We start from the raw sequence: 15,041 nt of genomic DNA, 5'->3' as shown, positions 1-15,041 counted from the left end.
CCACAGCCACACCAATGCCAGATCAGAGCTGTGTCTGCAACCTACACCACAGCTCATGGAAACTCCGGATCCTTAACCCACTGAGCAGGGCCAGGGATAGAACCTACGTCCTTATGGTTACTAGTCAGATTTGTTTCCACTGAGCCATGATGGGAACTCCTGTACATGGCTTTTATAATAAAAAAATTCTCAATCTATTCTAGGTGATATTTTACAATGCAGTCTTCAGGTAATTTTATTATGTATGGATTACACTAAAATATTGATTTTATTATGTAAAATAAGCTACTGAGCTCTTTGAAGAAACTGGAAATGCTTAACATATGAAAAAGATTAATGATTTTTATAGTCTTAGGTATATCCTTTATCCATATACCAGGGCTAAGTTGAAGAGTAGAATTTTTTTTTTTTTAACTCAGATGCCAAACCTTCATTAAGCTCTCCAGGTGATTTCAGGATGCAGCCAAAGTTGGAAATCTTTGTCTTGCAACAGTAAGTCTCATGTAACAGGCCATCAGAATCACCTGGAGAGCATGTTAAAGTTATAGAAGGGACAGCCCCATCCTCAGAGTTTCTCACTGAGTAGCTCTGGGTGGGATCTGATAATTTACATTTTTAACAGGTTCTCAGATGAGGCTGATCCACTGTCCTACTTTAAGAGTCTGACTCTTCAATTATTAAATTAAATGATGTACTGGAGCCTGGCTGCTCATGGAGTGTAAGGGGAGGAATGAAAACTGGTAGGAGAGGATAGACAGTACTAGGTCCCCTCTTCTCAAAGGTGAAGTGAGCTGAGTTCTACTATACCGGCTTGCTCAACGCCGACTTTCTTAACCTTTATTTCACAGTTTGAGAAGATACAGGCTCTTCAGGGTCATGTGAATAGCCCAAAGCTGGCTGTAGCAGACTTAAACCATCCTGTTTTAGCTGGCCTCTTCACTCCTGCAGGCCAGCCTCCTGCCCGCCTCTGCATTGTGTCTCCAGTTAACCTGATCAACCCAGGGAACTTGCTCTCCTCCCCTGCCCTGCTCTCAGCATCCTGACCAGCTGTGCAGCCAACGTGCACCCATGTGCAAAGGGCATGAGCTCAGAGCCTTGAGGAATAGGATATTTCAAGCATAAACAAAACAATCTGCTGCACGTGTTCGCTATCAAAAGGCCAAAAAAGTCAAATACAGTAGAAATATTCTGGCGATCTTAAGTTAGAAACATGAAATATCTTTTTTGTAATGGTCACTGGATTAACTCTATTTATAGCACTCCTTTTCCTGGAAAATTAGACTTTCATTTGAACATGAGTCACAAATAGGTTTACTTAAAGAAAAACTCTTACATACGTGAGGGTTGTTTCCATTCTCCAGACTTGCTCGAGGTCTTCATCAGGGTCTTTGAATCCAGTAAAGGAGTAGTAGGACTTGTCCCATTTGATGGGCCTGTCAGACATCCTTTGGGCCTTCTTGAGAGGCTGGGAATGCACATTAGTATTCGAGCTTTGGATATGTTCAACAGATAAACTGCAGGAGTTGAGAATATATAATACTGTGCTTAGCAGATCTCTGGTGTGCAAAGTAAATTTGACTGCTCGAAATCCTAGAGAATATAATTCCCCCAAACAATTAATATGGATGATTACTTGCTTTACTTTAAAAACATTTTTTTCAAAACATTTATAGAATCAAAATCTTTTAAAACACTCCATTACCGATTAAAATTCATCCTACTAGTAAATCATCTGTAAACGGAAAATTATGTCCCTTCTCCAAAATTGCACCACAAAAAAATTAAAATTAAAAAATAAGAAAAAAAAAAAACAACAAAAACAAAACCCAAACATTACCACACTATCTTCATCTTCATGAAGCTAACTGTCAAGTTTCCTTTCCTATTTTGGCTCCAGGGACCAAACCCACCCCAGCCCAAGAAGGGGATGCAGAATATTTTCAAGGCTGTTCATAAATTTAGTCTCTACACTCTAAGGAATGAAAAAGCTCTCCCATGAGCAAATGTCCAGCAAAGACAGTTTCCAGCACTAAAGGCGAAGGGGGAGGGTGGGGTGGGACTGCCCTGACACAGTGGTTCTGAGGAGAGGGGCCCATCCTGTCTCGGTGCTCACAGAAACCCGTCTCGAATTTCTCTATGATTGAAAGAGAGTGTTCTCTTACTTCCCCATCCAATAACTAATAACTCAGTATTTTCAGACGTGACTTAAAACTTCCAATTTTTAAAAAGTTAGCATTTTACAATCTGATTTTTAATACTGCATAGTCATCAGGCTCAGGCTAGTAATCTAATTTATTAAGTCATCAATCCACTGTGTTTCCTCCCTTATCTTCTTTTTTTTTTGTCTTTTTGCTATTTCTTGGGCCGCTCCCGCAGCACATGGAGATTCCCAGGCTAGGGGTCGAATCGGAGCTGTAGCCACGGGCCTACGCCAGAGCCACAGCAACGCGGGATCCCAGCCTCGTCTGCAACCTACACCACAGCTCACGGCAACGCCGGATCGTTAACCCACTGAGCAAGGGCAGGGATTGAACCCGCAACCTCATGGTTCCTAGTCGGATTCGTTAACCACTGCGCCACGACGGGAACTCCCCTTATCTTCTTTATTGAGTATTAGCCATGGTACTAGTTGAAGTTACACGTAATTTTTTAGTCAACACTCCCACCAGGGCCATTCTTATCTTTCTTTTCACATGTGAAGAAGCATAGGCTTAAAGAGGTTAAACAGAGTGGAGGGAGGGTTTAACTCAGCTGACACCATGACAAGTATTTTCTCATTGTAACACGCTCTTTTTTCTTTTTTTAAAAAACTTAAAATTGGTTTTGAGAATTATGTAAGCATGAAATAAGTACACCCTTATTGTAAAACTGTATAGAAAGTAAAAGTCTCCTCTTGACAGGTACACAACCTCACACTTTTACCTAACACTATTTACAGTTAAGTACACAAGCATTTACATCTGCACTACCTAATATAGTAGCTACTAGCCATACGTGGCTATTTAAAATTAAGTGAAATCAAATAAAATTGAAAATTCAGGTCCTGGTCACAGGCGCCCCACCTCAGGTGCTCACTAGCCACGGGAGCTGGTGCTGCCAACACAGGTGGTACAGATATAGAATAGCTACATCATTGCAGAAAGTTCTCTTGGACAGCACTGCTCCAGACCTTTTCTATGTGCTTTGTGTGTGTGTGTGTTAAAGAGGACACACACGTGTATGTGTTTGATGTGTTTGCACAAATACACAACCATAGTGTGAATTGTTCCTTCTTAATATATAAACTGTACCATTCTGGATCTTGTTACTTTGAACTTGCTTTTGTCACCTTGTGACTCTTCCACATTTGGATGTATACGTCAGCCTCTTTCTTTTTAGAAGCTATATTATATACTAATCCATATAATCAATGTAGTGTCGTTTACTGAACATTTCCAAAAGCAATGGACACAAAAGTTGCTTTTAATTTTTCACCATTGCATACAAGGCTGAAATGTGTTGTCTTGTCTTTGTCACTGATGACATCACAATCTAAATCATTCTCAGAGATACCCACTATGCTAGCCACATAGCTTTACAGAATCCAGAATAAGCAAACTAAGAAAGCTTTTTTTTCAGCTGAATCATTGGTGGTAAAGTGAGAAATACTGGTAGAATTGTTCTAGTCATTCAAAGAAGAAAGGAAAATCTCAATTCCTGAATTTGAGTTTAGGAAGAAATAGTTTAGAAGAAATAAGAAATAAATCTCAGTTTCTGTCTTAATTTATCAATTCCATTAATTATTTAATCCATTGTAAGGGCTACTATACAGTGTGGAATTGCCTGTACCAGACTGCACATGTCCTTTATTGGGAAATGTTACCTAATTATTTTAACTTGTATTTGATTACTGAGGCTGAATATTTTTATATGCTTATTGGCTATTCATGTGTATCATTTCCTGAATTGTCTAGTCATTGTGTTTGCCCATTTATGTAACAGAGTTACTCTGATTTCTTTTCGACTTCTAAGGAACTCTTTAAACATTATCTTTCTGTCATATATACTGAATGTTTTGTCCCATTTCTAATTTATTTTATAATCAGTTTTTTAAATAAATCATTCAAAGTTAACCATTAACTGAGAGTAAAGGATTTTTTCTCTTTATTTAGCCAGAGCTGACTACAGCTATTTGTTTTAGCATGAAGTCACAAAGAAAGCTCTTAGTAAATTTTTAAATTGGTTTAAAGTTCATTCTAAAAATAAAATTATTTTCTCAAGGATCAATTATTTCCTAAAAGGATGGATGTTGAAAGAAATGACAGATCCACATTTATCCTTAGTTTTAAGTATGACTGGGTCATGGCTAAAGCAATGACAAAGGACCAAATAGAAGGCTGGATATTAAGACTGATCAGATTTTAGAAACAGCATGAGGCTGGAATTAAAAACACCTGGGTTCAGACATACCCCTATTTTGTCTCTAGGGTCCTGAAACATTACTAAGTTACAACTGGGGAAATACTACCTACCTTACAGACAATTAGACAGAGGACTAATTAAGAGAATGTAAGCTATATTTAAAAAAATATAAATTGCTCTATACACGTTTAATATTTCATATAGCACTGAAACAGGAAGGGGACAAACAGCAACATTTCAGTATACTAGTCAAAGAAGTTTAAAAATAAAAAATGGCTCATGCAGCCAGGAATAGAATCTAACTTGAGGAAAGCAGTCAATTAAATGACATTATTTTCTATCAAGACTTCAATCCAAAGGCATCTCAGCAATGTCAGACAGATTGGACATATGCCACAGGAAAAATAAGAGACCTACCAGAAGTGGTGAAGTGTTCCTGGCCCTCAGAGGAATTCTGGTCTGTTTCTCTTACATAAAACATAAGCTGAGTTGGTTTCAAAGACTTGGAGCCTGGTTTCTGGAGATTTCTAAGTAGGCACTTAACCTCTTAAGAGAATTTTCATTGACTTCCTGGAAGAAATACGTAAGGGCATTTACACAAAGTAGAACAAAGAAACATCAGAAATTATATTCCAAACTTCTACATGCATGAATGAGTATATTAAAGAATTTAGTATTAAAAAATGTGGGGATTTCGTAGCTCCTTTGTGAAAGATAAACTGAATCCACATTTCACAACATGGAACAGAATGAACTCCATAGGGATGAGATGTAAAAAAAAAACAACCCCAAAACCCACAAAACTACAAAAAACACGGCCACATAAGTACTATAAGAAAACATGGCTGAGTTCCTGTATAACTTAGATGTGGAAAAAGCCTACCTATGTCTGAATAGCCCAAGTTATAAATGACTGATAAATCTAATTACATAAAACACTGAAAAAAATAAAAGAACATATTAAAAAAAAAAAAAAAAACTACAGGGAGTTCCCTTCATGGCTCAGTGTTTCATGAACCGGACTAGGATCCATGATGATGAGGGTTCGATCCCTGGCCTCACTCAGTTGGTTAAGGATCCGGCATTGCCCTGAGCTGTGGTGTAGGTAGCAGACTCGGCTGGAATCTGGAGTTGCTATGGCTGTGGTATAGGCCAGTGGCTGTAGCTCTGATTCTATCCCTAGCCTGGGAACTTCAATAGGCTGCAGGTGTGGCCCTAGAAAGCAAACAAACAAACAAAGAAAACTACACCCCTCCCCCAAGCAGTCTACAGACAAAAACAGACTGTGTGAGAAAAATATCTCCAAGTTATTTCACAACAAAGAGCTAATTTTCCTCTATATAAAGGGCTCTTAAAATGCCTATCCAGAGACTGGATAATTTTATGGTGTCTTTATTCAACGGAGTGCTACCAACCAAATGGGGAGAAAAGGGGAAAGAATGTGACACAGATGATATTTAGAAACTGACACAGAATGATTTCCAGGATGTATTGTTAAGGGAAAAAAGAAATGTCCTTTAGTAATGGAACAGTGCTAAAGTAAGGAATGGCATAAATAATTATGCTTCTTATAAGATACATAGTGTGATCTGAAATGAGAGTTTGTATAATTTGTTTTTTTTTTGTCTTTTTGCCTTTTCTAAGGCTGCTTCCCTTGGCATATGGAGGTTCCCAGGCTAGGGGTCAAATCGGAGCTGTAGCTGCCGGCCTACGCCAGAGCCACAGCAACGCCAGATCCGAGCCAAATCTGCAACCTATACCACAGCTCAGGGCAACACCAGATCCTTAACCCACCGAGCAAGGGCAGGGATCGAACCTGAAACCTCATGGTTCCTAGTCGGATTCGTTAACCACTGTGCCACAAGGGGAACTCCATGCGTAATTTGTTATAATACACTGCTCTCAGCCATGGCAGTACTGTGAGCAGCTGAGGGACATTTCCTATTGGTGTAGAACTACATCTTCATAATTATTTTCTGATACATCTTTCCATTTTTGCCAAAAAGAAATGGGCAGGACAACCTGAAACAAATAAAAATGGCTGCCTACAGGAAGTTAAATAGAACAGAGTAAAGGAAATTGGGATGGGAGTGAGACTGCTGAGTAAACTGTATTTAGTTCTGATTTTTGAAACCTATATGTTTTGCCTATTTGAAAACTGGATTAAAATTCAGAGGATAAAGGAGTTCCCTAGTGGCTTAGTGGTTAAGGAACTGGCATTATTGCTGCTATGATACAGGTTTGATCCCTGGCCCAGGAACTTCCATGTGCCAGGGCAAGGCCCTCCATCCCTACCCAAAAAATTAAGAGGATAATATAGCAACAATTGGGCTTCACTCTCAGAGCCTGTCTTAGATGGTTCATTTTCCACGGCAAGTAGAAAAAAGCAATGTAATTATGTTCTAATTTTCGAGTGTTTTAAATTCCTTTTCGTGTTAAAACATCAAAGTTAAGAAAGATAAAAGGAACCAATGAAATAATTGCAATGTACCTAGTTTTGTACTATAGCATCTAATGTTAAAAAACACTGCCCTTCCTAATTGAGTTTATTCTAAGTTATTTTTCACATCAGTTTGCATTCCTTGAGTACACATTAACTGATGGCGTGGGGAAGTGGACCAGCAGCATGCAACATAAGGAAACCATTCAGGCACTGAAAGGTGTATCAACCTTCAAAAAAAAAAAAAGGACTGATCACGGTAATAGATGCCTTAAATTTTCTTTTAAACCCTGTTTTACTCTCAAATGTACGAAAACACAGTTACCAATACTCTAAAGAGTTTTCATGATAGTTTTATAGCCTAGTAAAAAATGACAGCTTTCATTAAAAAAAAAAAAAAATAGCTTTGGAGTTCCTGTTGTGGCTTAGCAGAAACGAATCTGACTAGCATCCATGAGGACACAGGTTTGAGCCCCAGCCTCACTCAGTTGGTTAAGGATCTGGTGTTGCTGTGAGCTGTGGTGTAGGTCCCAGATGTGGCTCGGAACCTGTGCTGCTGTGGCTGGGGTGTAGACTGGCATTACAGCTCCAATTGGACCCCTAGCTTGGGAACCTCCATATGCCATGGGAGTGGCCATAAAGAGACCAAAACAAACAAACAAACAAAAACAAAAAAACCCACCCAAAACCCCAATAGTTTTAGTTTCAATTTTTAGCATCTATAGTTCAAAACACTGATTACACCAGAATAAAAAAACTCAAACTCAATTTTTTTTTGTATTTTTGCCATTTCTTGGGCCGCTCTCATGGCACATGGAGGTTCCCAGGCTAGGGGTTGAATTGGAGCTGCAGCCGCCGGCCTACGCCAGAGTCACAGCAACAGGGGATCCGAGCTGCATCTGTGACCTACACCACAGCTCACAGCAACGCTGGATCCTTAACCCACTAAGCAAGGCCAGGGACCGAACCTGCAACTTCATGGTTCCTAGTCGGATTCGTTAACCACTGCGCCACGAGGGGAACTCCCTCAAACTCAAATTTATAGAACTCTGTATTATATTGTGTCAAAGGTAAATAAACTAAACAGAAACACAGACCAAACATTAACTAAGTAAAAATGCAGACTGAACATTACCTAAATAAATAAAGAAATAAATGTTTACCCTTTCCCTTGGGTGCTGTCCAAAGAAATCTGGATGTACAGCAAAGTAGAATGGTCTTAAGGCATTTACTGCTTCAGCTCCTGATAAAGCTCTTGAGCAGAGAAACCAGTATGGAAATATCTTCCCTAGACACAACCTTTTAAAAAGATACAGATTTATTATTCATCGGAGCACTGACACACACACATTCCCAATGTATAAACTGACAGGAACATTAAAACGCCTATGGAAATGGTATGGGAAATACTGTGGAAACAAGACAGAAGCCAAAACTTGGTGATTTTCTGAAATCTACAGTAGTTTTCACAAGCACTGAGTGACACATGGTTTCTAAAAACGGTGGTTATAATTTCCTCTGATACTATATGAGAAAATAGTATTTAATACTACTAACACTAATAATAATAATAAAACTTCCCCTTCAAAAGCCTACCTTGAAATGTAACGGGCTTCACTGAAATGACAATGACAATTTTCTGCATTATTTTTTCTTTAGATTAAAAAAAAAAAACACCCAATAACCAATAGTGTAATCTTTTCTTTATACTGAAAAATATCTTGAGAAATGTAATGCTTAAAAAGAGACACAGATGTCTATTAGTTCATTTCCTCATTACTAGCAGACTAAAATTATTCCAGTTGGATAGCTTGATGTTTCGTTCTTAAATTTGGGAGTGTTTTTTGAAAAAGTAGTTTTAGCAGTTCCTCTTGCGGCTCAGCAGTAACAAACCCGACCAGTATCCATGAAGATGCAGGTTCAATACCCTGGCTTTGTTCAGTGGGTTAAGGATCTGACATTGCTGCGAGCTGCTGTGTAGCTTGGACCCTGAGTTGCTGTGGCTGTGGTGTAGGCTGGCAGCTGCAGCTCTGATTCATCCTCTAGCCTGGGAACTTCCTTATGCTGCAGGAATGGCCCTACAAAGCAAAACAAAAACAAAAAAGTACCTTTCAATCCAAATGAATTTACTCATAACTTTTAGGAAGCACCTCCATGATATCTAATTTTGAATGATAATTTACCATTTCCATACTAGAACAGACTATGAGGAAGTCTCTAAATGCTGTGCAGGTTTTCGTCTCCTACATTAGACGTACTAAGTCCTAGGAAAAGTTTTCTATTTTTAAAATGATTGAGATTATAGAATCATTTCAGAGATTTTTTTTAAACAAATCTGGAGACCAGCAACATATATGTACTTGAACCTTTTATAAAGGTTGTGCATTCAGGATTATAACAGGAATTTGAACAGTAAAAGAAATGATGAGGGTCCTTAATAGGAGGAAGGATAAGTTAAATATTAGCGACAACTCTATTTTCTCCCCATCTAAGCTTTAGTCCTCGTTGCCAAATGTCTCATGGACATGGCTATCCTGCCAGCCTCTCAAAGTTTACACATCTCAAAAAAGGAGCAGAGGCCATCACCTTCCTTCTAAACTCAGCCTGGGTGCAAAAGGTAAGGGAGCTTGGCAGTTCCATCCCCGATTAAATTCCTTCTTTCTGTTACCAAGGTACCCCTATTTTCAACACTTCCAGTGCACACAACCTCAGCTTTACCACTGCCCAAACCAGCTCACCAACCCTACCCCATTTTCAGTCCTGAGGTCTTGTTTCATCTCACCTTCCAAAGTCCCTTGAAATTATCTCTTGTCCCCATCTTCTCTGCCATCACAAAATTGGGCTGCCCAGCCTCATAATCAGTGCCCTCCTATTTCTTTTCCCAAAGCATGCTGTATACATGGTAATTTTCCTAAAATCCCAACATCACTGTATTCCCTACTGAATTGACTTTGATGGTTTTTCAACTGCAGAGTAAAACTCGCCCCTTAGTCTGGCATTTCCAGGGATCTATAATTATTTCCAATCTATCTTTCCAATCTGGTCTCTAAGTATTCCTTACAGAAACCCTCAGTTCCAGTCCCTGCCACCCTGACCCGAGATCTTTATCCTTCTCTTTTTTTTTTCTTAGGGCATACCCATGGCTTATGGAAGCTCCCAGGTTAGGGGTCGAATCAGAGCTACAGCTGCTGGCTTACGCCACAGCAACGCCAGATTCAAGCCATGTCTGTAAACCTACACCCCAGCTCACGGCAATGCCAGATCCTTAACCCACTGAGCGGGATCATAAATAGAACCCACATCCTCATGAATACTAGTCAGCTTCATTACCACTAGGCCACAATGGGAACTCCCATCCTTCCCTTTCTTCTTTGAGATTTCTAAGCCCTCCCACCTCCTCCCTGTTCCCCACTTCCACCTGTCCAAATCGTACTGACTAATTAACACAGTCCTACTCTGTGCCAGGAGACAACATGCCTATTTCCCCCAGGACCTTCCCTTTTGTCTTTTGGTCTTTTCAGGGCTGCAACCGCAGCATACAGAAGTCCCCAGGCTCAGGGGTCGAATCGGAGCTGTAGCTGCCAGCCTACACCAGAGCTACAGCAACGCCAGATCTGAGCCACGTCTGCGACCTACACCACAGCTGACGGCAACGCCGGTTCCTTAACCCACTCAGGGAGGCCAGGGATCGAACCCACAACCTCATGGTTCCTAGTTGGATTCATTTCCCCTGTGCCATGATGGGAATTCCCAAGGACCTTCCCTTTTGTATCCTCATCATAAACAGCCTTTCCCTCTTCTAAGCTCTAATTAAAAAACACTGTGTGGTCCACGTGTGTGGAACATAGTACCATAAGGTAGCAGGGATATAGATGCATCCTCCTCATCTACCACTGCATCCTGGAGGGCAGGAGACAGGCTTGCAGGTATTTACTGTTGTCAGGTAAGTTGGTTTGGGTCTGCTGAAAAGCAGAGGCTGAGAGGGAGTTAGATGTCAGGAGAATTATTATGGGAAAGGGAGAAGGAGGTGGGGAGAGCTTTCAGACCACAGTTCAGGCCTGACACCGGCAGGAGAAAGGCAAGGGAGGAGCACTGGGGAGGACGAGTGGGGCTGTGGCCCTGCCCCACGAAGGGTCCGGCCCTGCCGAGGGGCAGTCCTTGAGCCAAAGTCACCTACCTGTGTCCTGCTGGAAAGAGCCTGACTTCGTATTAGCTCTGCCCACCCACTGACAGCCTCGAGGCAAACCCCATGGTGGACCAGAGGGGCAGAAGAGCCCAGAGTCCAGCAGAAGCTAATGTATGATAAATAAGAGGAGAATAGGTATTTAATGAAAGGAAACAAATCAAGAAAAACTCAACTCAAAACAATATTGTGCTGCTTTAGATGGAGCAAATTTGGCACACGAGGGAGTTCCTGTTGTGCCTCAGTGGGTTATGAACCCACCTAGTACCCATGAGGATGTGGGTTGGATCTCTGGCCTCACTCAATGGGTTAACGATCCTGCGTTGCTGTGGCCATGGCGAAGGACAGCAAGCTGCAGCTCCAATTCCACCCAAGCCTGGGAGCTCCCATCTGCCACAGGAGTAGCCCTAAAAAGAAAAAAACCCACACAAACATTTAGATTTATAAAAAGATGTTAGAAAAGGATGAGATTTTTGAAAGAGGAATCAGTAGAACAGGAAACCTTTTCTTTAAAGGGTTAGAGAGTACATAGTTTAGGTTTTCTGGGTCATGTGGCCTGTGTTGCAGCTGTTCAACTTCACTGCTGTAAAGTGAAGAAATAAAGGAGTGTGGCTGGGCTGAATAAAACTACATTTGCACAAACAGGCTATGGAATCAACTTAATTGTGAAATCAACGTAGTAAACTGTGACCAACTTAAAAACAACAACCCAGAAAGTATTTCCCAGAACAAAAATATTCCTGGATATTGTGTGTGGCAAGGGTAACTACTGTTAGGAAACTCTTATTTTTATGGGCTATGATTAAAATATAGTTTTCTGAAGGCCGGGATCAAAAAAGCTGGAAAAGCATGTGTCTCTTACACCATGACTCGAAACTCACTCCATCAGCGGTGTGGCAGTGAGGAGGGGGGCACTACTGAAGGGAATGGCCCAGGAGATGTTCACAAAACCCATCCCTCCAAGTCTCCTCTGGCCTCTCTTTGGGTCACAGCACGAGGACACAGCACTTTAGCCTGGTTTTCTAGAGCCGAACTGCAACATGAACAACATCCTAGTACCTGACTGCCCAGCAACTTTCTAGCACAGTGTCCAGTATCACACACTTTGTTTTTTCCCTCTCTTTTCTTCTTCTTTTCGAAAATTATAAATTCAAACAGAGAAAGTCTCCCTTTGATAGTCTTCATCATAAACTGAGTGGGTAGAAAAACTCTTCCTCCTAAAGACATTCCTTTTAACAGTGACTATTTACTGAGATATTGACATACATAACTGTTATTTAAATGTACTAATTATTTTAGAAAATGCATTTTAGAAAATGAAAACATCACCTGTCATTTTTATGTGACAGATCTAATTCTATTTGGATATATACTTTGAGCCCAATAAACATTTTATTAACCTTTTTTTCTGACTTGGCTACCAAGAAGCCAAAACTAAATCTGATGTTTGAGTAACTGTTTTATCTTATTTATTTATTTATTTTTCTTTTTACGGCTTGTACCTGTGGCATATGGGAGTTCCCAGGCTAGGAGTCAAAGTGGAGCTGCAGCTGCCGGCCTACGCCACAGCCACAGCCACAGTGGATCCTTAACCTCTGAGCCACAATGGGAAATCCCCAGTGACTGCTTAATCACTTCCATCTTTTTAACAAACAATCTCTTTTTTTTTTTAATTTTGTTTTGTTTTGTTTTGCCTTTTAGGGCCATACCCGTGGCATGCGGAAGTTTCCAGGCTAGGAGTCGTCGAATCAGAGCTGTACCTGCCGGCCTACACCACAGCCACAGCAACTCGAGATCTGAGTTGCAATTGTGACCTACACCACAACTCACGACAACACCGGATCTTTAACCCACTGAGTGAGACCAGGGATCAAACCTGCATTCTAATGGATCCTAGTTGGGTTCTCGGAATTCCCCGATCTCCTTTCTTTAGAAGGCATCTGCTTTCCATTTCAATCATTCTAATATGTGTCTATTACTGTGGTGACTAAATTTTATTGCTGAACTCCTTAAATCCTTTCTTGAAGTAGGTATATTTAGATTAAACATACATGAATAGTAACTATCATAGTCAAATAACTTTACAAATTAAATGTAAAGTGGTTTCCTATATGACAGCAAGAGAATTGAGGGCAACATGATAAAGACAAACTTTGTCTTTTTTCCCCTCAAATTTTTCACACTAAACTACTTTGAAAGGTGGTATTCTTTTCACCTTCTACTCTGGAAAGACTCTTGGGACAAAGAGCCGGATATTCATGTGAATTTTCTTTTTCTTTTTTAATTCCTACCCTCCACCATAATAAGCACAAAATATTTAAATTTGGTAAATTACAATAAATTGAAATAAGTTAAATGCCTAACAGATTCTACACCCTCCACTTCCTCTCCCAACTCCCCACCCTCCCATACTAATTACAGATTGAACCACAAAGCTTACCTCCTCATAGGTCTCAGGTGGCAAAACATTTCTGGATATATATGTAGGTCAACTTCCAGGCATCCATTAATTGCTTAAAAAGTTAAGCAGATACCAGTAGTGAACAAGTGGAATTTGAAATTAAAAACACATTACCATTTATGTTAGCACCCCCCAAAATGAAATACTTAAGTTATAAATCCAACAAAATATGTCCAAGATCTGTAAGAGGAAAACTACAAAACTCTGATGAAAGAAAACTAAGAAGTAAATAAATGGAGAGATATTCCACGTGGATGGACAGGAAGACTCAATATTGTCAAGACGTCAGTTCTTTCCAACTTGACCTACAGAGTCAATGCAATCCCAATCTAAATCCCAGCAAGTTATTTTATGGATGTCAACAAACTCATTCTAAAGTTTCTATGTAGAGGAAAAAGATTCAGAACAGCCAACTCAATATTGAAGAAGAATAAAGTTGGAGGACTGATCTTACTCAATTTCAAGACTTACTATAAAGCTACAGTAATCAAGAAAATGTGGGACTGGTGAAAAAAAAAAAAAAAAAAAAGAACCATGGAACAAAATAGCCCAGAAACAGACCTGCAAAAATACAGCCAACTGACCTTTGACAAAAGAGCAAGTCAATACTGTGGAGTAATAATAATCTTTCAATCAATGGTGCTGGAATGATTGGACATCTACATGCAAAAACAATCAAGTCACACACTTGTTTTTACACCCTTCACAAAACTTAAGTCAAAACAGATCTAAGACCTAAATGTACAACACAAAACTACAAAATTCCTAGAAGAGTACCTAGGAGAAAACCTAGATGAGCTTAGGTATGTCAATTACTTTTTAGGTACAATACCAACCAAAGGTAGGATCCATCAAGGAAAGAACTAATAAGCTGAATTTCATTAAAATTAAAAATTCCTGCTCTGTGAAAGACAATGTAGAGGTAACAAGAGGACAAGCCATAGTCTGGGAGAAGATATTTGCAAAAGATATACTTATCTAACAAAGGACTGCTATCCAAAATACACAAACTCTTCAAAACTCAACAATGAGAAAATGGACAACCTGATTAAAAAACAAGCCAAAGACCTGAACAGACACTACCTCATGAAAGAAGATAAAAATTTAAAAAGAGGAGTTTCCATTGTGGCTTAGTGGGTTAAGAACCTGATATAGTCTCTGTGAGGATATGGGTTTGATCTCTGGCCTTGCTCAGTGGGCTAAGGATCCAGCCTTACCACAAGCTGTCATGTAGGCCACAAAAGTGGCTCAGATGCAGCATTACTGTGGCTGTGGCGAGGCCTCAGCTTCAGCTCTGATTTGACAGCTAGCCCAGGAACTTCCTTATGCCACAATTGTGGCCATAAAAAGAAAAAAAAAAGGCAATAAGCATATGAAAATACACTCCATATCTTATGTCATCCGGTAAATGCAAATTAAAACAACACTGAGGTACTATAACATACTTATTAGAGCAGCCATAATTAAAAAAAAAAAAAAAACACTGACGATACCAAATGCTAGTGAGGATGTAGAGCAAAAGGAACTCTCACTCATTGCTGATGAGACTACAAAAT

At 39.9% G+C, this 15,041-nt stretch overlaps 1 protein-coding gene across 1 annotated transcript in view; it reads right to left on the bottom strand.

Annotated features, from left to right (window-relative positions):
• TCAIM (T cell activation inhibitor, mitochondrial) overlaps nt 1-15,041 on the bottom strand; it is a 53,757-nt gene that overhangs the window by 23,684 nt on the left and 15,032 nt on the right. The window contains 5 exon segments of the mRNA XM_047771457.1: nt 1,338-1,590; nt 4,819-4,929; nt 4,932-4,971; nt 8,005-8,140; nt 13,465-13,537. Coding sequence (XP_047627413.1) covers nt 1,338-1,590; nt 4,819-4,929; nt 4,932-4,971; nt 8,005-8,140; nt 13,465-13,493 — 569 coding nt within the window. The 5' untranslated portion in view covers nt 13,494-13,537.

Source organism: Phacochoerus africanus, chromosome 1, assembly GCF_016906955.1.
Source record: "Phacochoerus africanus isolate WHEZ1 chromosome 1, ROS_Pafr_v1, whole genome shotgun sequence".
Lineage (NCBI taxonomy): Eukaryota > Metazoa > Chordata > Mammalia > Artiodactyla > Suidae > Phacochoerus > Phacochoerus africanus.
Note: the sequence above shows the minus strand (reverse complement) of the source record. Positions and strands in the feature narration are given on the sequence as shown.